The sequence below is a fragment of the Coregonus clupeaformis genome, chromosome 10, assembly GCF_020615455.1.
Source record: "Coregonus clupeaformis isolate EN_2021a chromosome 10, ASM2061545v1, whole genome shotgun sequence".
Lineage (NCBI taxonomy): Eukaryota > Metazoa > Chordata > Actinopteri > Salmoniformes > Salmonidae > Coregonus > Coregonus clupeaformis.
Genome location: NC_059201.1, coordinates 57,371,258 through 57,395,112, shown reverse-complemented (window position 1 = coordinate 57,395,112; position 23,855 = coordinate 57,371,258). Strand labels below are relative to the sequence as shown.

The window sequence follows — 23,855 nt, the reverse complement described above, 5'->3', positions numbered from 1 at the left end:
TTGCCTGTTAATTGCGCATCTAGCGAGTGAGGAATTTGCCATCTAATGTGCTGGTCTAGTGATGGTTCTGTTCTGGTTCTGCTTATTTCATGGCAAGTTTGCAAATAACAAATAATAGATACAAATGATATACTTACTCATGATATACTTCTGCCAGGTAAGCCTACTTCGCAGTTAACATTTAATTGAGAAGGTTTTGAAGAAAGTATTTATGTCAACCCACAAGACAGTTATCACATCAACTGGCTACACACGAAGTGGGACAAACGCACGCACCACACAGACAGAACATTTATTGGCAGATGTTTTGTTAGTGGCTAACCAGGGGTGGGATAATGTCAATGTTGCGTTGATTGGATAGTAGTTGGGAGCTTGCAGTGTCGGATACTTGTGAGATTTGTTACACGTGAAAAATTGCATATATTTTCGGAATTGTTTGGCGAGCTACTCATAGGTGGGCTGCAAGCTACTGGTATGTCATGGAAAGAGCAGTGTTCCTAATGTTTTGTACACTCAGTGTACATTCCTTGTGTTTCCAAAACAGTATCGCAAGCAATGTGTTTAGAGCAAGCGTTGGGGCTCTTAATAAAATTATCCCGGGAACAAGATACCCTCACCAATATGCGCCAAAGGTAGTTAGCGTCTATGAATGGGCTATATTATACATGTATTTAGCTAGTTAACTAGTTCGGCTATATTAGCTCAGTGATGAGTGCTAGCTTGGTGGGATCATAGCTAGCAAGCTAACCTTGCTAGCTAGCTCAATGTGTCACGTCTCCTCCCGTTGCTCCCCTCCGGCGCTCTGATTCGCCGGTCTACTGAGCCACCGGTCTGAGCGCACCACCTCGGCAACACCGGAATGGAAACCCAACGCATCCTAATCACCTCCAGTGCACCTGCACCTCATCATCTCATCACTACCCCTATATAGCCCTGGACTGTTCAGTGTTGTGTTGTGTGTGATTGTTAGTGTCATGTCGTGTACTCGCTCTTTGTTGTTCTCTTGCTCAGTGTTAAGTAAACCTTTACATTGTTGATTCCTGCGTCTTCGTCCTGCCTCTTTGTATCCTCAGTACTCGTCACAGAATCACACAACTATTACGAAGGTGGATGCAGCAGCTAATCCTCCTGGAGTTACCCAGCGCCTCGACCAGCACCAGCAGCAGATTGCCCAGCTGAACGCCGCCATGCAGGAAGTGCTCCAAATGCTGAATAAACTGGCCATCGCTCCGGTTCCACCTCAGGGAGCGGCAAGTGCGCCCAGTCCACCTCCTACCATGCTATCACCAACGTCTGAGGGACCCCTCGCCCTACCGGAGCGCTATGACGGGAGAACGACTCAATGTAGAGGCTTCCTGCTACAGGTTTCACTGTATCTGGCGCGTCAGCGTGGGTATCTCCATCAGACCAAGCCAGGATAGCGCTGGTGATTTCACTACTGAAAGGAAAGGCTCTGGATTGGGCCACGGCAGTCTGGGAAGGAGGTGAGGTGCTTCCCTACTCCACCTTCCTCGCTCAGTTCAGGGCGGTGTTCGATCATCCCATGGAGGGAAAGGACGGGGGTGAGCATCTCCTCCGGCTACAATAGGGAGAGGAGGTCGCGTTCGAGTACGCCCTGAGCTTTCGCATGGTGGCGGCGTCTTCTGGCTGGAATAAGCGTGCTTTGCGCACGGCCTTCAGGAGAGGCTTACGGGAGGACATCACGATGGAACTCGCATGTCGGGACGAGGAGATGGACCTTGATACCCTCATTGCCACATCCATTTGTCTTGACGACATGTTGAGAGACCGACGGCGTTCCCAACACCACCAGGAGCCTCGACGCTCACCCAATCTGAGCTATGGAAGCCACCCTGCCTCCGAGTCCTCACCCATGGAGGTGGGCAGCACCTCCTACACCACCATGGACCACATATCTCCTGGCGGCTGCCTATATAGGCGGTATGACTCCCGTCGCCGCTCCGTGAGTGTTCCGTCATCACCTGTCACCAAACCATTGTTTTTAGTTCCCCTAACGGTGAATGGTTCATTGTCCACGGCAATGATAGATTCCGGATCAGCGGGGAACTTTATCGATAGGGAGCTGGTCTCTGAATGGGGGTTGCCCACCGTGCCACTGCATTCTCCGCTACACGTCACCTCGCTGGACAATAAACCACTTGGATCAGGCACCATTACGTACGTCACTCTCCCCATCACCATCACCATTCCCACACTACCGGAGCACAACAAGGAGCTGTCCTTCCACATCGTACGTCACTCCTTTACCAGATCGTCTTGGGATTGCCCTGGCTCAGACTACACAACCCCACCATCAATTGGATCACCAAGAGGATCACAGCCTGGTCTCCCTCATGCCGGAAGACCTGCCAGCCAGTGGTTTGTTGTTCCACCTCAGTGGAGAGTCCGGAGTCCGCCCTCCAGCCCAACATTCCACGTGAGTACGCAGATCTCTCCGAAGTCTTCTCTGCCTCCAAGGCTAAGTGTCTCCCTCCTCACAGGCCCTGGATCTGCACCATTGACCTGCTGGAGGGACAACACCCCTCGACAAATGTCGCATTTATTCCCTCTCCATAGCAGTAACTGAGGCCATGGAGAAGTACGTGGCGGAGACCCTGAAACAGGGGTTCATCAGACGCTCTACCTCTCCTGCCTCTGCCAGCTTCTTCTATGTGGCCAAAAAAGACGGAGGACTGAGGCCGTGCATTGACTACCGGGGGCTGAACGCAGTCACCACCAAGTACCGGTACCCCCTCCCTCTGGTTCCGTCGGCCATCGAGCAGCTGCGAGGGGCCCGGTACTTTACCAAGTTGGACCTGAGGAGTGCCTACAACCTGATCCGAATCCGGGAAGGAGACAAGTGGAAGACGGCATTCAGCACTACCTCAGGCCACTATGAATACTGTGTCATGCCCTACGGCCTCGCCAACGCACCTTCTGTGTTCCAGTCCTTCGTCAATGACGTGTTCTGAGACATGCTGAGTAGACAGGTGGTGGTGTACATCAACGATATCCCGATCTACTCGGCTACGTTCGAGGAGCACGTCAGGGACGTCTGAGCGGTCTTACTCCGCCTCCGGAACACAGCCTGTTGGTGAAGGGGTAGAAATGCGAATTCCACCAACAGGCCATCTCCTTCCTGGGATACAGGATCAGCCCTCAGGGGGTGTTCATGGAAAGAGCGAAGATGGACGCCGTCAGGTCAAGGCCAGTCCCCACCACCATCAAGGGCCTACAAAGCTTCCTGGGCTTCGCACATTTCTGCTGAAGGAGAGGTTCACCACAACGCCCCTCCTAAAACACCCAGATCCAGCTTGTCCTTTCATCCTGGAGGTGGACGCATCTGAGGGCGTGGGTGGGGTCCTCTCCCAGCGGCAACGTAAGCCAGAGAAAATGTATCCCTGTGCCTTTTTCTCGAAAAAGCTTACCCCCGCAGAGAGGAACTATGGAGTTGGAGACAGGGAGCTGTTGGCGGTGGTCCTCGCTCTGGAGGAATGGAGACACTGGCTGGAGGGTGCAGTCCATCCATTCCGGATTCTCACTGACCACCGGAATTTGGAGCACATACGGGCAACGAAACAGATGAACTCTCGTCAAGCCAGGTGGGCCCAATTTCTTACTCACTTTCAGTTTATTCTGTCCTACTGCCTAGGATCCCAGAATGTGAAAGCCGACACACTCTCCAGCATGCACCATACAGGAATGTCATGGGGGTTCTATCCTGCCTCCGCCTCTCATCGTGGCACCTGTCGTTTGGGATGTGGATGAAGACATCCGCCTGGCAGCTCAGGAGGATCCAGCGCCTGCCAACGCCCCTCCGGGGCGCGTGTATGTACCCACCAGGGTGCGTGACCGCCTGCTGAGCTGGGCGCACACCACCCTTACGACAGGACATTATTATGTGCACCCTACATTCTCTCTCACAAAAATACTGGTGGCCCACCTTGGCTACGGATGTCTCCCGCTATTTCAACTCCTGTTCCGTATATGCCCAAACGAAGACACCTCGGGACGCCCCGGCAGGCAAACTAGTTCCTCTCCCAGTGCCTCAGCGACCTTGGTCACACCTGTCCACAGACTTTGTCACTGACCTCCCTCGTTCTGACGGCTTCACCACAGTCCTGGTGGTCGTAGATCGGTTCTCCAAACTGTGCCGTTCTTTGCCACTAACTGGTCTTCCTTCTGCTCTCCAGGTTGCTGAGGTCCTGGGCGGCAGGTAGCCTAGCAGTTAAGAGCGTTGGGCCAGTAACTGAAAGGTTGCTGGTTCGAACCCCCGAGCCGACTAGGTGAAAAATCTGTCTATGTGCTCTTGAGCAAGGCACTTAACCCTAATTGCTCCTGTAAGTCGCTCGGGATAAGAGCGTCTGCAAAATGACAAAAAAGTTAAAATGTAAACTGTTCCAACAGGTCTTCCGGCATAATGGACTTCCGGAGGACATCGTCCCGGACCGTGGCCCCAAATTCACCTCCCGAGTGTGGAAGGCTTTCCTGGAGAAGATCGGGGCCACGGCCAGCCTCACTTCCGGGTATAGGCCTCAGTCGAAAGGGCAGGTGGAGCGCATGAACCAGGAACTGGGGAGGTTTATTTGTTGCCACTGTCAGGACCGGCAGGGTGAGTGGGAGAGGTTTCTTCCCTGGGAACCGGTGGAGCGGACTGCTCTGGCTCCGGAGTAGAGCCGCTGACCGGAGCTGGACTGGGCACCGGTGGAGCAGACTGCTCTGGCTCCGGAGTGAAGCAACCGACCGGAGCTGGATCAGGCACCGGTGGAGCGGATTGCTCTGGCTCCGGAGTGGAGCCGCTGACCGGAGCTGGACTGGACACCGGTGGAATGGGCCGGGCCGGCCTGGGTACACGCACCACTGGTCTGGTGTGAGGAGCAGGAACGGGCCGGACTGGAGACACGCACCACAGGTCTGGTGCGAGGAGCATGAACGGGCCGGGCCGGACTGGAGACACGCACCACAGGTCTGATGCGAGGAGCAGGAACGGGCCGGGCCGGACTTGGAACACGCACCACTGGCCTGGTGCGAGGAGCAGGTACGGGCCGTACCGGACTGGGAACACGCACCACTGGCCTGGTGCGGGGAGCATGTACGGGGCGTACCGGGCTGGCGACACTTACCACTGGTTTGGTGCGAGGAGCAGGCCAGTGGTGCGTGTTTCCAGTCCGGTATGGCCCGACCGGTACGGCCTGTGCTTACACAGAAACCCAGCCTAAAACCCCAAAGAGCAAGCAATGCAGATATAGAAGCACGGTGGCTAGGAAAAACTCCCTAGAAAGGCAGGAAGCTAGGAAGAAACCTAGAGAGGAACCAGGCTTTGAGGGGTGGCCAGTCCTCTTCTGGCTGTGCCGGTGGAGATTATAAGAGTACATGGCCATTAAGGCTAGATCGTTCTTCAAGATGTTCAAACGTTCATAAATGACCAGCAGGGTCAAATAATAATCACAGTGGTTATAACTGGAGCAACAGGTCAGCACCTCAGGAGTAAATGTCAGTTGGCTTTTCATAGCCGAGCATTCAGAGGTAGAGACATCAGGTGCGGTAGAGAGAGGGAGAGAGAGGGTCGATACAGCAGGTCCGTGATAAGGTAACACATCCGGTGAACAGGTTAGGGTTCCATAGCCGCATGCAGAATAGTAGAAACTCTATCAGCAGCACGACCAGGTGGACAGTCAATGACACAATAGAAAATCTATATACAGTGTGTGCAAATGTAGTAAGTTATGGACGTAAGGCAATAAATAGGCCATAGTGCAAAATAATTACAATTTAGTATTAACACTGGAGTGATAGATGTGCAGAAGATGATGTGCAAATAGAGATACTGGGGTGCAAATGAGCAAAATAAATAACAATATGGGGATGAGGTAGTTGGGTGGGCTAATTACAGATGGGCTGTGTACAGGTGCAGTGATCGGTAAGCTGCTCTGACAAATGATGCTTAAAGTTAGTGAGGGAGATAAGAGTCTCCAGCTTTAGAGATTTTTGCAGTTTGTTCCAGTCATTGGCAGCAGAGAACTGGAAGGAATGATGGCCAAAGGAGGTGTTGGCTTTGGGGATGACCAGTGAGATATACCTGCTGGAGCGCATACTATGGGTGGGTGTTGCTATGGTGACCAATGAACTAAGATAAGGCGGGGATTTGCCTAGCAGTGATTTATAGATGACCTGGAGCCAGTGGGTTTAGCGACGAATATGTAGTGAAGGCCAGCCAACGAGAGCGTACCGGTCACAATGGTGGGTAGTGTATGGGGCTTTGGTGACAAAACGGATGGCACTGTGATTGACTACATCCAATTTGCTGAGTAGACTGTTTGAGGCTATTTTGTAAATGACATCGCCGAAGTCAAGGATCGGTAGGATAGTCAGTTTTACGAGGACATGTTTGGCAGCATGAGTGAAGGAGGCTTTGTTGCGAAATAGGAAGCCGATTCTAGATTTAACTTTGGATTGGATATGCTTAATGTGAGTCTGGAAGGAGAGTATACGGTCTAACCAGACACCTAGGTATTTGTAGTTGTCCACATATTCTAAGTCAGACCCGCCGAGAGTAGTGATTCTAGTCGGGCGGGCGGGTGCAAGCAGCGTTCGATTGAAGAGCATGCATTTAGTTTTACTAGCGTTTAAGAGCAGTTGGAGGCTACGGAAGGAGTGTTGTATGGCATTGAAGCTCGTTTGGAGGTTTGTTAACACAGTGTCCAATGAAGGGCCAGATGTATACAAAATGGTGTCGTCTGCGTAGAGGTGGATCTGAGAGTCACCAGCAGCAAGAGCGACATCATTGATATTCACAGAGAATAGAGTCGGCCGGAGAATTGAACCCTGTGGCACTATTATGCAGCAGTATACAAGTCACTGTACATACTGTAACTGTATATTCATTGCATTGGGAAATGGCTGTGTAATTAAAAAACAATGAGCAATAGTGTTTTATATATGATGTAAAATAGTTTTTCCCATCTGAAGGCTATATTTTTGAAACATCTATATTTTTGTGTTGAAATAAGTAATTGTACTTTGATAACATGACTTCAATAAACAGTCATGAATACTGGCTTACCACCATTTTTTTCATCATGCAACATCAACGTCAATATAGGCCTGTACACCCTACACCTCTGTAAGACAGCCTTACTGATGTCGATGTGTCTATGGTAGAAAGGTTTTCTTTTCCGATTTAATTTGTCTTTTGCCACCACAACGGCAGTGACGGGTTTCCCCTTTATCTTCCTCCCACTCAGTTTATTCCACTGTTGTGGCAAACTGGTTGAAGACACCTCTGTCGGCAGGTCCTCAACGTTTTTGGCGTGCCACAGATCTAATGTGTGCATCAATCCAACCAGGTGAGAGCAGTAGCCCGAGGACCTGTTTAATGTATGGTAGAAAAAAAACGTATCATCTCGCCTATAAAAAAGCTAGTTTAGCTAACTTACACAGCCGTGCAGGAACATTATTGATCCGTGATATTGCTACCCTCCATCTATTCTCAATAGGTGCGGTTTATCTCTCTACCTTTGGGAATGGTAAGCTTTTACAGCAATCATTGATGTTATAATTTTCACATTGTGAACATATCCCTCTTCAGCCCTTAAACTCAACTCTGGACCTTGAAGCCAGTTCCACTGTGTTTTTTAATTGTTCCCCTCTAATCAGGGACTGATTTAGACAGGTGAGTGCAATTCATTATCAGGTAGAACAGAAAACCAGCAGGCTCCGGACCTCGTAGGGTTAGAGTTGAATACTTCTGCTCTACAGCATACTGTAGACCCTGCAGTGGCGACCCGTCATTCAGGGCAGGTGAGAGCCCCACCAGTTTTATTTTTTGTAGCTCCGACTGGGAAAATACGTTTTAAACGGTCATCCAACTTGGAATTCCAAGTCGGGAACTCAGGCCTCTGTCTAGAGCTCCAACCTGAAATTCACTGAAGTCATGATTCAACCTTATTTTTTTTCCGAGTTCCCAGTTGTCTTGAAAGCACCATAAATCCAGTGAATGCCAGACTTTGATGACAAAGTTTGATGCCAAGATTTGCCAACAAGGACCACCGCGCCACCTTCCTGTTCAAGTGAGCACAATAGTGTGAGTCCAAAAATGTATTGTATGCTGCTGCATAAATGATGTAATATGCCAGGGAGATATGTATACTGTAGCTAAGAAAGTAATACTAAGTGTATGTTGTGTAGTAAGCTGTTAGTAGCCCATGTGCCTCACCCTAATAATTTGGGCCCTTTCCCCCTCATAATTTAGCCTACTGTTCTGACTCGGTGGTGCACATGTAGCCTATAGCCTGTTTTAGAGAAATGTAATCATCGAATATTGTAAGAGCTTTAAGTGTCCCTTTATTTATCCTATGGTTCTGACTTGGTGTACAGGGAGAATACTGTAAGAACGACGCATGTTCTGAATTCTGTCGCTGTACATTTCAAAAGCGCTGAAGAAATAGTTATATTGACTACGTCTGTCCTAGCTCGCTCATTAATGTCTTAATTGAAATTACGGATCCGCTCATCATCCCCTTATGCCATAGTTTGTACATCTCAATTGTCAGTGGAAAACACATTTGTTTAAGCAAGTCAGCCATATCAGCTATGTTTTTTTAAAAGGCAGTAAATGAGGCTGAATGAACTATTTCATCATACTTTCAAAATCTTAGGTAGCACAAGGTCTATACTTTAGTATTCACTTGAACGTTTTTACGGAAATGACTGTAATATTCTGTAGTATTTACGTGGACATGACTGTAGTATACTATAGTATTCACTGTAGGATACTATAGTATTCACTAGGGTTTTTGCAGACTTTACTGTAGTATATTGTAGTAACACCTGCCGACTAGCTAAAATGGCACAACCACCAGACTACGCCAGTTACTGTTTAATGAGGGGAACACCAACCAGAACATAAGACATGTTCGTAAAGGGCGACCTTTTGTGTAGAGTATACAGTTCTGAGCATTGCAACGGACCAGACAACACCTTATCAAAATTCTAAATGTTTTATTACAATTGTAACATCTAAATGTTAGACAGGTTCTAGGACCATTAAAAGGAAACTGTACAGAGGCAGATAAAGCACAAGAAAAGTGTATTAAAGTTTAGAGGATTAAGTAACACACATTAACAAAAGAGTACACCAAAATGACTTAGATCTGTTACTTTAACTAAATAGTTTTCTGAAACACAACAGTGCTTTCACAGCGATTCAGCTGACCAAGGTTAAGATGACCAAGACCAGTGACAAACAATACTGTACTTCTGATGGTAGAAAATAAAGAATAGTTAACCACTGCATTTACATAAACAATAGATATTTTTTAAATACAAATGACTTTACTGAAAGACAGTCACCTTATTAGACGGCTCTGCCAAAAAACTGCCTGGACCTCAAACCAGCAAAGCATCTCCAAACAAACAAACTGAAAAAATCGACATTGCAGTGGCTTTACATAATGAACATCTTGAATATTGTCACACATGAATAAACTCACTGATGGTCAAACTCAACAGATAACATTCAGATCAATCGGCCACACCCTAAAAATGTCTTCAAGACAGCATGGATACCATTGTTGTCTCTGCATGCAGTTTGAAGGTAGTTGCTAACAAGCGCTAGCGCAATTGCTAACTAGCGTTAGCGGATACCCATAGACTTCCAGTCATTGCGCTTACGCTAGTTAGCATTGGCTCGCAAAACTACCTCTAACTTCCTTCATACTGGACACAGAGACATAAAAATGGTATCCACAAGTTCATCTGACTATGGGAAAGTAGACAAGCTATCTCATTGCCAAAATCCCAAAGTATCCCTTTAATAAGTGCATCGACGACATCGTCCCCATGCATAAGAGCACCAGCTGTTCCAGATGACTACGTGATCACACTCTCTGTAGCCGATGTGAGTAAGACCTTTAAACAGGTTAACATTCAGATGGATTACCAGGACGCGTACTCAGAGTATGTACTGACCAGCTGGCAAGTGTCTTCACTGATATTTTCAACCCCTCCCTGACCCAGTCTGTAATACCTTTACATGTACATTTACGTCATTTAGCAGACGCTCTTATCCAGAGCGACTTACAAATAGGTGCATTCACCTTATAGCCAGTGGGATAACCACTTTACAAAGCTTTTTTTTTTTTTTTTTTTGGGGGGTTGGAATAAAGGGGGGGTAGAAGGATTACTTTATCCTATCCCAGGTATTCCTTAAAGAGGTGGGGTTTCAAATGTCTCCGGAAGGTGGTGAGTGACTCCGCTGTCCTGGCGTCGTGAGGGAGCTTGTTCCACCATTGGGGTGCCAGAGCAGCGAACAGTTTTGACTGGGCTGAGCGGGAACTATGCTTCCGCAGAGGTAGGGGAGCCAGCAGGCCAGAGGTGGATGAACGCAGTGCCCTCGTTTGGGTGTAGGGACTGATCAGAGCCTGAAGGTACGGAGGTGCCGTTCCCCTCACAGCTCCGTAGGCAAGCACCATGGACTTGTAGCAAACTAATACCAAACCACCAAAGTCCCTGTGCCCAAGAACACCAAGGTAACCTGTCTAAATGACTATCGCCCCGTAGCACTCACATCTGTAGCCATGAAATATTGAAAGGCTGGTCATGGCTCACATCAACACCATCATTCCAGACACCCTGGACCCACTCCAATTCGCATACCACCCCAACAGATCCACAGATGACGCAATCTCTGTTGCACCCTCAGGGGTGCACGCTTAGTCCCCTCCTGTACTCCCTGTTCACCCACGACTGCGTGGCCGTGCACAACTCCAACACCATCATTAAGTTTGCCGACGACATGATGGTGGTAGGCCTGATCACCGACGACAATGAGACAGCCTACAGGGAGGAGGTTAGAGACCTGGCAGTGTGGTGCCAGGACAACAACCTCTCCCTCAACGTCAGCAAGACAAAGGAGCTAATCATGGACTACAGGAAACAGAGGGCTGAGCACGCCCCTATTCACATCAACGGGGCTGTAGTGGAGCGGGTCGAGAGCTTCAAGTCCCTCGGTGTCCACATCACTAAGGACCTATCATGGTCCAAACACACCAACACAGTCATAAAGAGGGCATGACAACGCCTCTTCCCCCTCAGGAGGCTGAAAATATTTGCCATGGACCTTCAGATCCTCAAAAAGTTCTACAGCTGCACCATTGAGATCATCTTAACTGGCTGCATCACCGTTTGGTATGGCAATTGCTTGGCATCCGACCGCAAGGCTCTACAGAGGTTAGTGTGTACGGCCCATTACATCATTGGAGCCAAGCTCCCTGCCATCCAGGATCTCTGTACCAGGCGGTGTCAGAGGAAGGCCCTAAAGATTGTAACAGACTCCAGCCACCCAAGTCATAAACTGGTCTCTCTGCTACCGCACAGCAAGCAGTACCGGAGCGCCAAGTCTGGGACCAAAAGGATCATGAACAGCTTCTACCCTCAAGCCATAAGACTGCTGAATAGTTGGCTACCTGGACTAATTGCATTGACCCCCTTTTTTTTGCACTGACTTGACTCTCTTGCACTGGATCTATGCACACTCACTGGACTCTGCCCACACACTCACACATACTACACTGACACTCACACACTACATACGCTCACACACACAAAACACAAACACACACACATGCATATTGACGCCACACACACACACTCACACATAGACACACTTTCACACTCTTCACATACGCTGCTGCTACTCTGTTTATTATCTAACCTGATTGCCTAGTCACTTTTATCCCTACCTACATTAACATATTACCTTAATTACCTCAACTATCTCGTACACCTGCACATTGACTCGGTACCGGTACTCCTTGTAAATAGCCTCATTACTGTTATTTTAGTGTGTTAATATTTCCTTCTTTTTTAGTTCTTTTTTTTTCTCTTACTTTTGAACTCTGCATTGTTGGGAAAGGGCTCGTAAGTAAGCGTTTCACCATAAAGTCTACACCTGTTGTTGTATTCGGCGCATGTGACAAATAGAATTTGATTGATTGTAACAGTCATGTTCGCAAAAACACTACAGTAAATACTATAGTATACTACAGTCATGTCCGCAAAAACACTACAGTGAATACTACATTAAAGTCTGCAAAAACACTACAGTAAATACTATAGTATACTACAGTCATGTCCGCAAAAACTCTACAGTGAATACTACAGTATATACATATAGTAATAGTACAGTATTTAGACCATAGTACTATAGTATTTTTCATGTGGGGTTTCCTACAGGTTTCCTCATGGTTCTATTTAAAGTCAAGTTCTCAAATTGTTCCTGGAACGTTAAATAAAAACCGCAAGAAAACTTTAGTAATGTTCAGAGAATGTTCTAAGAATATTATTTAAAAACATATACATTCCGTTCTCAGCATCAATAAAACTCTCTCCATCATCTTGTTAAGCGTGTTCAGGTGTGTTGGCCATGCCCACTAATTGGCCACACCTGATCTTAAAGGAATACAACAGGTGTAGACCTTATGGTGAAATGCTTACTTACAAGCCCTTAACCAACAATGCAGTTTTAAGAAAATAGTAAAACTATTTACTTAATAAACTAAAGTAAACAATTACAAATAAAACAAAGTAACACAATAAAATAACAATAATGAGGCTATATACAGGGGGTATGTCAGGGGTGCTGTAGGTGGGTGTGGTGCAGGAATCAAGCGCAGGACGCAGAAACTAAGTCCAAAAGACTTTAGTGAAATATTCACGTAGTACACGAGCTCAACAAGCCCGGAGGCGAAAATAAAGGCGCACACAGGCGTCAAACAAAAGGCGCACTAACATGTGCGAAAAACCCTCTCCTAGACAACGGAGGGAAACACGTAGCACAGAACACCAAACAGAAGCGCAATAACACACAACACATGACTAACAAAACGAGAACTTATAGGACACATAATCAACGGTAACTAACCACAGGTGTACAACAATCAGACAAAAGCAAACGAACATAGAAACATACAACGGTGGCAGCTAGTACTCCGGGGACGACGACCGCCGAAACCTGCCCGAGCAAGGAGGAAGAGCAGCCTCGGCAGATTCCGTGACAGTACCCCCCCCTTGACGCGCGGCTCCAACCGTGCGCCGACCCCGGCCTCGGGGACGACCAGGAGGACGCGGTGCAGGGCGCGTAGTGTGACTACGGTGGAACTCAGTCAGGAGAGACGGGTCTAGGATGTCCCTCCTCGGCACCCAGCACCGCTCCTCCGGGCCGTACCCCTCCCACTCCACGAGATATTGGAGACCCCCCATCCGACGTCTCGAATCCAAAATGGACTGAACTGTGTACGCCGGAGCCCCCTCGATGTCCAATGGGGGCGGAGGAGTCTCTGCTATCTCACCTTCCTGGAGTGGACCAGCTACCACCGGCCTGAGAAGAGACACATGGAACGAGGGGTTAATATTCTTATACTCAATAGGTAATAGTAACCTGTAACACACCTCGTTCAATCTCCTCAGGACTTTACAGGGCCCTACAAACCGCCGACCCAGCTTCCGGCAGGGCAGGCGGAGGGGTAGGTTTCTGGTCGAGAGCCAGACTCGATCTCCAGGTGCGTACACCGGCCCCTCACTGCGGTGGAGATCGGCGCTCGCTTTTTGTCGACGGATGGCCCGCTGCAGATGGACGTGTGCTGCGCTCCACGTCTCCTCCGAGCGCCTTACCCACTCATCCACCGCAGGGGCCTCGATCTGGCTCTGATGCCACGGTGCCAGAACCGGCTGGTAACCTAACACACATTGGAAAGGGGTTAGGTTAGTGGAGGAGTGGCGAAAATAATTCTGGGCCATCTCTGCCCAGGGAATATACCTCGCCCACTCCTCCGGCCGGCCCTGGCAATACGACCTCAGAAACCTACCCACATCCTGGTTCACACGTTCTACCTGCCCATTACTCTCCGGATGGTACCCCGAGGTAAGGCTCACCGAGACCCCCAGGCGCTCCATGAACGCTCTCCAGACTCGGGAGGTGAACTGGGGACCTCGATCAGACACTATATCCTCGGGTACCCCGTAATGCCGGAAGACGTGGGTGAATAGTCTCAGCGGTCTGCAAGGCAGTGGGAAGACCTGGCATTGGGAGAAGACGACAGGCTTTAGAGAACCGATCCACAACGACCAGTATGGTGTTATTCCCCTGAGAGGGGGGAAGGTCTGTAACAAAGTCCACCGAGAGGTGAGACCAGGGTCGTTGTGGAACGGGCAGGGGTTGTAACTTACCCCTGGGCAGATGTCTGGGCGCCTTACACTGGGCGCACACCGAACAGGAGGAGACATAAACCCTCACATCCCTGGCTAACGTTGGCCACCAGTACTTAGCGCTAAGGCAGTGCACTGTCCGGCCAATACCTGGATGTCCAGAGGAGGGTGACGTGTGAGCCCAATAAATAAGTCGATCCCGAACCTCGAGCGGAACGTACGTCCGACCCACCGGACACTGTGGAGGGCTAGGGTCGGTACGCAACGCCCGCTCGATTTCAGCATCGACCTCCCACACTACCGGTGCCACTAGACAAGACTCTGGCTGTATGGAAGTGGGCTCAACGGACCTCTCCTCTGTGTCATACCGCCGGGACAGGGCGTCTGCCTTACCGTTCTGGGACTCAGGGATGTACGTGATTTTTTATACAAACCGGGTTAGAAACATGTTCCACCGAGCCTGGCGAGGGTTCAGTCTCCTAGCTGCCCGGATGTACTCCAGGTTCCGATGGTCAGTCAAAATGAGGAAAGGGTGTTGAGCCCCCTCAAGCCAATGCCTCCACACCTTAAGGGCCTGAACTACAGCTAACAGCTCCCTGTCCCCGACGTCATAATTTTGCTCCGCCGGGCTGAGCTTTTTATAGTAAAAAGCACAGGGGCGGAGTTTAGGTGGCGTGCCGGACCGTTGAGAGAGTACGGCCCCTACACCGGCCTCAGACGCGTCCACCTCGACCTGAAAGGGTAAGGCGGGATCCGGATGCGCCAGCACCGGAGCCGACGTAAACAGGTCCTTCAGTCTCCCAAAAGCCCTGTCCCTGACGACGACCGCCGAAACCTGCCCGAGCAAGGAGGAGGAGCAGCCTCGGCAGATTCCGTGACAGGGTACCTGTACCGAGTCAATATGCAGGGGTACAGGTTAGATGAGGTAATTTGTAGGTAGGGGTAAAGTGACTGCATAGATAATAAACAGCGAGTAGCAGCAGTGGGGGTGTCAATGCATATAGTCCGGGTGGCCATTTTGTTAATTGTTCAGCAGTCTTATGGCTTGGGGGTAGAAGCTGTTAAGGAGACTTTTGGACCTAGACTTGGTGCTCCGGTACCGCTTGCCGTGCGGTAGCAGAGAGATCAGTCTATGACTTGGGTGACTGGAGTCTATGACTTGGGTGACTGGAGTCTTTGACAATTTTTTGGGCCTTCCTCTGACACCGCCTAGTATATAGGTCCTGGATGGCAGGAAGCTTGGCCCCAGTGATGTACTGCGCCGTACGCACTACCCTCTGTAGTGCCTTATGGTCGGATGCCGAGCAGTTGCCATACCAGGTGATGATGCAACCGGTTAGGATGCTCTCAATGGTGCAGCTGTAGTACTTTTTGAGGATCTGAGGGACCCATGCCAAATCTTCTCAGTCTCCTGAGGGGTAAAAAGGCTTTGTCGTGCCCGCTTCACAACTTTCTTGGTGTGTTTGAACCATGATAGTTTGTTGGTGATGTGGACACCAAGGAACTTGAAACTCTCGACCCGCTCCACTACAGTTCCATCGATGTGAATGGGGGCGTGTTCATTCCTCCTTTTCCTGTAGTCCACGATAATCTCCTTTTTCTTTCTCACGTTGAGGGAGAGGTTGTTGTCCTGGCACCACACTGCCAGGTCTCTGACCTCCTCCCTATAGTCTGTCTCATCATTGTCGGTGATCAGGCCTACCACTGTTGTGTCGTCAGCAAACTTAATGATGGTGTTGGAGTCATGCTTGACCACACAGTCATGAGTGAACAGGGAATACAGGAAGGGAATAAGCACGCACCCCTGAGGGGCCGCCATGTTGAGGATCAGCGTGGCAGATGTGTTGTTGCCTACCCTTACCACCTATCGGCGGCCCATCAGGAAGTCCAGGATCCATTTGCAGAGGGAGGTGTTTAGTCCCAGGGTCCTTAGCTTAGTCATGAGCTTTGTGGGCACTATGGTGTTGAATGCTGTGCTGTAGTCAATGAACAGCATTCTCACATAGGGCTTCCTTTTGTCCAGGTGGGAAAGGGCAGTGTGGAGTGCGATTGAGATTGCGTCGTCTGTGGATCTGTTGGGGCGGTATGCAAATTGCAGTGGGTCTAGGATTTCTAGGATGATGGTGTTGATGTGAGCCAATGACCAGCCCTTCAAAGAACTTCATGGCTACCGACGTGAGTCCTACGGGGCGGTAGTCATTTAGGCAGGTTTCCTTCGCTTTCTTGGGCACAGGGACTATGGTGGTCTGCTTGAAACATGTAGGTATTACAGACTCGGTCAGGGAGAGGTTGAAAATGTCAGTGAAGACGCAGTTGGTCCACGCATGCTCTGAGTACACATCCTGGTAATCGGTCTGGCTCCGTGGCCTTGTTAATGTTGACTTGTTTAAAGGTCTTGCTCACATCGGCTACAGATGAGCGTGATCACACAGTCGTCCGGAACAGCTGGTGCTATCATGCATGCTTCAGTGTTGCTTGCCTCGAAGCGAGAATAAAAGGCATTTAGCCCGTCTGGTAGGCTCGTGTCACTGGGCAGCTCGTGGCTGGGTTTCCCTTTGTAGTCCGTAATAGTTTGCATGCCCTGCCACATCCGACGAGCGTCAGAGCCGGTGTAGTAGGATTCAATCTTAGTCCTGTATTGACACTTTGCCAGTTTGATGGTTCGTCTGAGGACATAGCAGGATTTCTTATAAGCGTCCGGATTAGTGTCCCACTCCTTGAAAGTGGCAGCTCTTGCCTTTAGCTTGGTGCGGATGTTGCCTGTAATCCATGGCTTCTGGTTGGGATATGTACGTATGGTCACTGTGGGGACGACATCGTCGATGCACTTATTGATGAAGCCGGTGACTGAGGTGGTATACTCCTCAATGCCATTGGATAAATCCCGGAACATATTCCAGTCTGTGCTAGCAAAACAGTCTTGTAGCGTAGCATCCGCGTCATCTGACCACTTCCGTATTGAGCGAGTCACTGGTACTTCCTGCTTTAGTTTTTGCTTGTAAGCAGGAATCAGGAGGATATAATTATGGTAAGATTTGCCAAATGGAGGGCGAGGGAGAGCTTTGTACGCGTCTCTGTGTGTGGAGTAAAGGTGATCTAGAGTTTTTTTTGTGACATGCTGGTAGAAATTAGGTATAACGGATTTAAGTTTGCCTGCATTAAAGTCCCCGGCCACTAGGACCGCCTCTTCTGGATGTGCATTTTCTTGTTTGCTTATGGCTTTATACAGCTCGATGAGTGTGGTCCTAGTGGCAGCGTCGGTTTGTGGTGGTAAATGGATGAAAACTCTCTTGGTAGATAGTGTGATCTACAGCAGTACTCTACCTCAGGCGAGCAATACCTCGAGACCACCTTAATATTAGACATCACGCACCAGCTGTTATTGACAAATAGACACACACCCCCACTCCTCGTCTTACCGGACGTAGCTGTTCTGTCCTGCCGATGCACGGACAACCCAGCAAACTGTATATTATCCGTGTCATCTTTCAGCCACAACTCGGTGAAACATAAGATATTACAGTTTTTAATGTCCGTTGGTAGGATAGTCTCGACCTGAGCTCATCCAGTTTATTCTCCAGTGATTGCACATTGGCCAATAGAACGGATGGTAGAGGCGGGTTACACACTCGCCGACGAATTCTCACAAGGAACTCTGATCTACGCCCCCTGTATTTCCTTATTTTCTTCATGCGAATGACGGGGATTTGGGCCTTGTCCGAGAGCAACATTATATCCTTTGCGTCAGCCTCATTAAAGAAAAAATCTTTGTCCAGTTCGAGGTGAGTAATCGCTGTTCTGATATCCAGAAGCTCTTTTCGGTCATAAGAGACGGTAGCATCAACATTATGTACAAAATAAGTTACAAACAATGCGAAAAAACACACAAAATAGCACAATTGGGTAGGAGCCCGTAAAACGGCAGCCATCCCCTCCGGCGCCATTTTCCTGATGTGTTTTAAGCGTTGTTGTGGACTTACAACATAAATTTTTTCTATTAAAAATAGTGATTTTAATAGCGAAAACCTGAAATAACTGGGGAAAAATGTCACCTGGAAAAACAAAACAGAGAAAACAGAATTCTGTGTTTTTTTAGGGCCATATGTATGCTATGCTCAGTTAACTTGTGTGTCCTCCCTGGGGGCAGAGATGCTTAGGGGGAAGGGGCTCCCCTTTTCCGGCCACTGGTCCCTCTTCCCACTGATCCCCCTCCTGCCCAGTGGACTTCACATTGTCCAAATACGTTGTAAAAAGTTTTGTATTTATTTAAAACTTCAACTATGCCTCATTGTCTTCTGTGCTCTATTATTTTCAGTTTGCATATACTGTGGTATTCTAGTAGGAGAGTGTATAAAAGTGTAGTAGTCCGAGTGTTTATTTCTGATGAAATGTGTGATCTAACTGACGCACAAACCAAGGTAATAAAGTTGACATGGTAGTACATCAAAGTAATCAGACCAATTGTTTTACTACATTTAACTTTGGCTCTATTTAGTTGCCTTGTTTAAGTTTAACTTCTTCAGCTACCACAAAAATTATTTTAAACAGAAAGCAAGCCCCACAACTTTACTTCATGTAAAGTTACCATCTAGTTTAATTTGCTATTAAATTCATGAGAGCACAGTCAGATATTACACATAGCATATCTTTGTGTATTTCATTGATGCTACAAAGTCAAGGATTTTGTGCATCATATTTTATCATGTGTTTCAGTGTGGAGGGAGGATGTAAAATTGTGGAAGAACACAAACACTTGTGTGAAGGTGTGGGTACATAGGCAAAATAATCTGCTCGGAATTACAAAACCTTTTGAAAAATGTAAAATGTTCAATTCCTGTTTCAATTAAAAATATAAGTTATGCCTTTGAAAACAATCACATGGTCCTGTGGCTCCGCCCTTAGAGGTGTCTTTGTTGTTGCGTGAGCGTCTGGGGTCTGTGGCTTTTTACGTCAGGGTCGCGGGAGAGCTGGTGCATGGCGTGCGTGCTGTGTAGAAAGGTCAGTGCAGGGACAGGCCCACTAGCGCGTCTGTCTGCCACTTCAGTCTAGCAGACTGGGGGGAACGTGTGAGAGGAAGTGTCATCCGGCTAAGGTTAAGAGCAGGGCACTGTCTGTGTGCCAAACTGCCAGTCCATCATAGCACAATGCACGTGGCTCTGTACCAATATCCATTCTATCATACTACCTTGAATGAAACAATGTATTGGGTATGTATGGGTATTTGCTGCTAGTATGGCTATTGGAATGTACCCAATGGTTAAATAACAACCAGAACGCAAACATGTTTTCAGTTGTCCTCAATTCATAGAACATCCACAGAATAGTAACAGTTTCCTAGTAGCATTTCAGAAGTGTAAAAGTGTCTCCTTAGCTTTATCTAGATGTAATTAGTCAGACATTTACCTTACTGAATACATTAAAATATCCCCCTCTACTGTTAGACAGCAGTTTGGCTTCTATTCCAGTCAGCTTCATAATAATAGATGGCCCAATCTGGAATCTGGTTGCGCCCTTAGGTAGAATTAGTAAATTGCAAAGAGAGAGAAAACGTGTCTGTGTAAATGTCAGTGCAGCTGTAGCCTTGCATTAAGCTCAGTGTGACAGCGCCATATGTGTTGCACTGATGGGCGAGACATGTGCCAGAATGAATGTGCTCAACAAGTCCTGAATACCATTACATATTTTAGTTGCACTTTATTTTATGCTACTGTTTTCATTGGTATTTTGGACTACCTGGTATGTATACTGAACAAAAATATAAATGCAACAATTTCAAAGACTTTACTGAGTTACAGTTCATATAAGGAAATCAGTCAATTGAAATACATTCATTAGGCCCTAATCTATGGATTTCACATGACTGGGAAAACAGATATGCATCTGTTGGTCACAAATACCTTTAAAAAAAAGTAGGATCAGAAAACCAGTCAGTATCTGGTGTGACCACCATTTGCCTCATGCAGCGCGACATATCTCCTTCGCATAGAGTTGATCAGGCTGTTGATTGTGGCCTGTGGAATGTTGTCCCACTCCTCTTCAATAGTTGTGTGAAGTTGCTGGATTTTGGCGGGAACTGGAACACGCTGTCTTACATGTTGATCCAGAGCATCCCACACATGCTCAATGGGTGACATGTCTGGTGAGTATGCAGGCCGTGGGAGAACTGGGACATTTTCAGCTTCCAGGAATTGTGTACAGATCCTTGCGATATGGGGCCGTGCATTATCATGCTGAAAAATGAGGTGATCCGGCGGATGAATGGCATGACAATGGGCATCAGGATCTCGTCACGGTATCTCTGTGCATTGGAATTACCATCGATAAAATGCAATTGTGTTCGTTGTCCGTAGCTTACATTTTTACATTTTCAGTCATCCAGAGCGACTTACAGTTAGTGAGTGCATACATTATTTTTTATTTTTTTATACTGGCCATACCATAACCACTCGGTACCCCCTAAAATCAACTTTAATTTGTTATAAAAATCTTAATTTGTTATAAAAAATCTTATGAAACTGAACAGAATATAGGCTAAATTGCAAATAAGATATTGATACATGGTCAACCATACTGCCATTGAAAAGATCATACCAAGTATATCAAATGGGAACAAACATTGTTTAAAATTCCCTCCTCAAAATGAAAATGTTGGACCTTAAATAATACATTACATTTTTGGGAATACAGCACCATTGACTATAGGATAATGAAAGGAGAGAACATAATATCCTATAAATAATCAAATGATTGTCATTGGATCAAAATAATCAAGCACCAGTATTTTGTTGGATGCAATATTTGTGTTGAAAAGAAATGTGAGAGAGACAGAAGTAAATAAGAGCAGATTAATTGTGTATTGATTATTGAGAATGTATCAATATTGAGTAAAATAAAATGGGGGGGGCTGATTGGACTAATTTCATAGGATTTAAGCAGAGTATGTGAGTAAAGAAAAGGAGGAAGCGAGGACCTCGACAGAGAGGGACAAAGACAAACGAGGGGATAAGGGAAGTCAAATATTGAGTAGTCATCAATATTGAGTCTGTGCCCCGCAGTGGGAGGAAGGTGTCATGGCAGCAGAGGGCTTCTTCAGCTGCAGGCGTCGAAGGCCCAGCCCAGCTCCTTCAGGAAGCTCTTTTTCCCACACTGGACCTTTCCATAGCGCTCCAGCTGCAACTCGGGCACGGCCGAGCGCCATCCAATCTGAGCCTGGGTGGTCTGGGGAACTGGGGGAGAGGGTCCCACCTGCAACCGACCTCAGTGTCACATATGGTCCAGCATTACTGTCTGCAAATGGCACCCTATTCCCAACATAATGCACTACTTTTGACCAGGGCCTTACTTGACCTTGGCCCAAAGGAGTTTGTAAGGACTCACTTGGATGTATTTATCAGGTGGGGTAGGGGGTCGTGTTTTAAGATGTTGGGGAAGCTCCAATTTGACAACATCCTTCAGCTTGTTGCTCTCCTCCTGCATCTGTAAACATTGCATGAAATATCTGTACATCTGAAGAAACTCATAGATATGTGATTGAACGACCCAATAACTTTGATTTCATTGTTTTGATTCAAATGGAGCCCAGTTCAGTCTGTCCCTACCTGGCTAATCAATAGAGGCCTATAGGGTTGTACAGTATGGTTGTATTCTGAAGAAGTAAAACTAGAACTTCTTCTGTGTTTATACTGCATCAGGTTTCACTGGCTTACCTCCTTGTAGGACTCGGTCAAGAATCCCCATTTATTGGGCCAGGCTTTGGCTGACTCAAGCTCTGTTTTGACATGAACTTTCCTGAAAATGAATCAAAGACATGTAGAAGGCTTTTGAACAAGGATTGGACCTGCAAAGAAATGGCTCCTAAATCAATTAACACAGATCAGAGAACCATATAATTCAAAAACAAAGATAGTTTCAAAGATAATCTAGAGAGAGTAGGCTAACCCTCTACTGACCCTGAGTAAAATCAATATATTCTATACTACTACTACTACTGCTACTAATGCTAGTACTACTACTACTACCAGCCTACAACTACTTGTACTACTACTTCTGCTGCTACTACTACTACTACTACTAAACTTGCCTTCTAATACCACCACCACCACCACCACCATGAACTACTGCTAACCAATCCACCATTACTGCAGTACCACTACTGCCACTACTACAACAATAACACATCCTTCTTGAACAAAAGTGACAAACCTTGTGCTATATAAAAAAATAAAGTAGAATTTGTCAGCAAAATTCAAAGAATACACAATAGAAAATGGAATTGCATTTGTTTTGTTGTGAACTCATAGACTTGAAAGAGTTTACCAGATTTCATCTTGATCCACAAAGCTGCATTCATTACCAGATCCAAGTGGTTTGCAGGCTGCCATCTATGCTGGCAAGTGTGTCTGTCTCTCTGTAGTGTATGTGACTTCTCACCTTTCAGTCTTGTTTGTTATACTGACAGATATGTTTACCATCACCATAGCAACAAAGTGGAGTCAGAGAAACTATCCTTTCATGTATCCTTGGAAACAATTCCAAATAATTTGAGTGTCACACGGAGATCACACACTGTGTAAAATTAGAAACAATTTGAGTAAACAATAATGTGTGTTGTTATGGATTTGGACTACATACGTAAATATGTTTAACTGACATTTTTAAGTTAATAATCAGCACCACCTTTTGAGCAGCTCACGTCAATTTATACATGTCTTCCTGAAGTGCCTATTACAGGGTTTTTTTTATAGCAAAAAAGGTTAATTGCATTGTGACCTCCTTAAAGTAAATGCCACTTGAATGGGGTCGATGATAGTGATTTGGCACTCTTAGCAATACCTGTTGAATATTTAAATAAAAAGCAATTTGTCCTGACCTAGAGGTCAGAGGTCAGACCTCAGAAGTCCCAAAGCTGGCTAATTACCTCCATAACGTCTCTTACCTTACAGTAATCACAATGCAGGATTACAAGCTGACTCAATGTAATAGTACTACTCTTAGGAGATGCAGTATTTCAGACTGCCAGTAGAGGATGTTCTCTTTCTTCTGTTGAACTGCATCAATACCCAAACTCAGCCAGTCATAGGCCTATCCTCTTAGGGATGGATCGAAATTTACAGAATGGAGGAAAATGGGGGAGGGTCATGCTTTTTCAATTTCAGTCAAGGGGAGGGTTTAGTATTTTTTTTATGTAGTCCAGGGGAGGGTCATGTAATTTGTAATTTGATGAAATTTCAATATTTCTCAGTGTTTTAGAATTAGTTGCTTATTAGGCTATATATCGATGTGTGCCCGATGCCGCCGTTCATCTCTGATTCTCTGCATGGCACGCAATATCAAGTGCGCCTGTAGTCCCCAGTAGCTCAGTTGGTAGAGCACGGCGCTTGCAATGCCAGGGTTGTGGGTTTGTTTCCCACGGGAGGCCAGTATGAAAATGTATGCACTCACTAACTGTAAGTCACTCTGGATGAGAGTGTCTGCTAAATGACTAAAATGTAAAATTTAGTGTGGTCTCAATCAAATGATCCATAGGCTACGAAGTGCCTGCTCGAGAAGAACAGAGCAAAGTTATATTTCTAAGATAGCTGCTGGGATGGTGTAAATAAAACTAGGCTGCATTATAAAGTGCAATGGATATTCCAAACCTGAGCCCCGAC

The 23,855-nt window shown here is 47.0% G+C and overlaps 1 protein-coding gene across 2 annotated transcripts; it reads right to left on the bottom strand.

Moving 5' to 3' along the window:
- Positions 1 to 21,040: 21,040 nt before the first annotated feature.
- On the bottom strand, positions 21,041 to 22,643 carry LOC121576038 (uncharacterized protein C20orf85). 2 transcript variants are annotated; one of them, XM_041889333.2, is made up of 4 exons: positions 22,522 to 22,643; positions 21,912 to 21,993; positions 21,583 to 21,681; positions 21,041 to 21,461 (listed from the first exon to the last, which is right to left on the bottom strand). In XM_041889333.2, the coding sequence occupies exons 1-4, from the start codon at positions 22,584 to 22,586 to the stop codon at positions 21,330 to 21,332; spliced, it is 378 nt and encodes a 125-aa protein (XP_041745267.1). In that variant the 5' UTR covers positions 22,587 to 22,643; the 3' UTR covers positions 21,041 to 21,329. The 2 variants fall into 2 exon arrangements, with proteins under 2 accessions (XP_041745267.1, XP_041745266.1); XM_041889332.2 differs by having other exon boundaries at positions 21,041 to 21,450.
- Between the last annotated feature and the right edge of the window lie 1,212 nt (positions 22,644 to 23,855).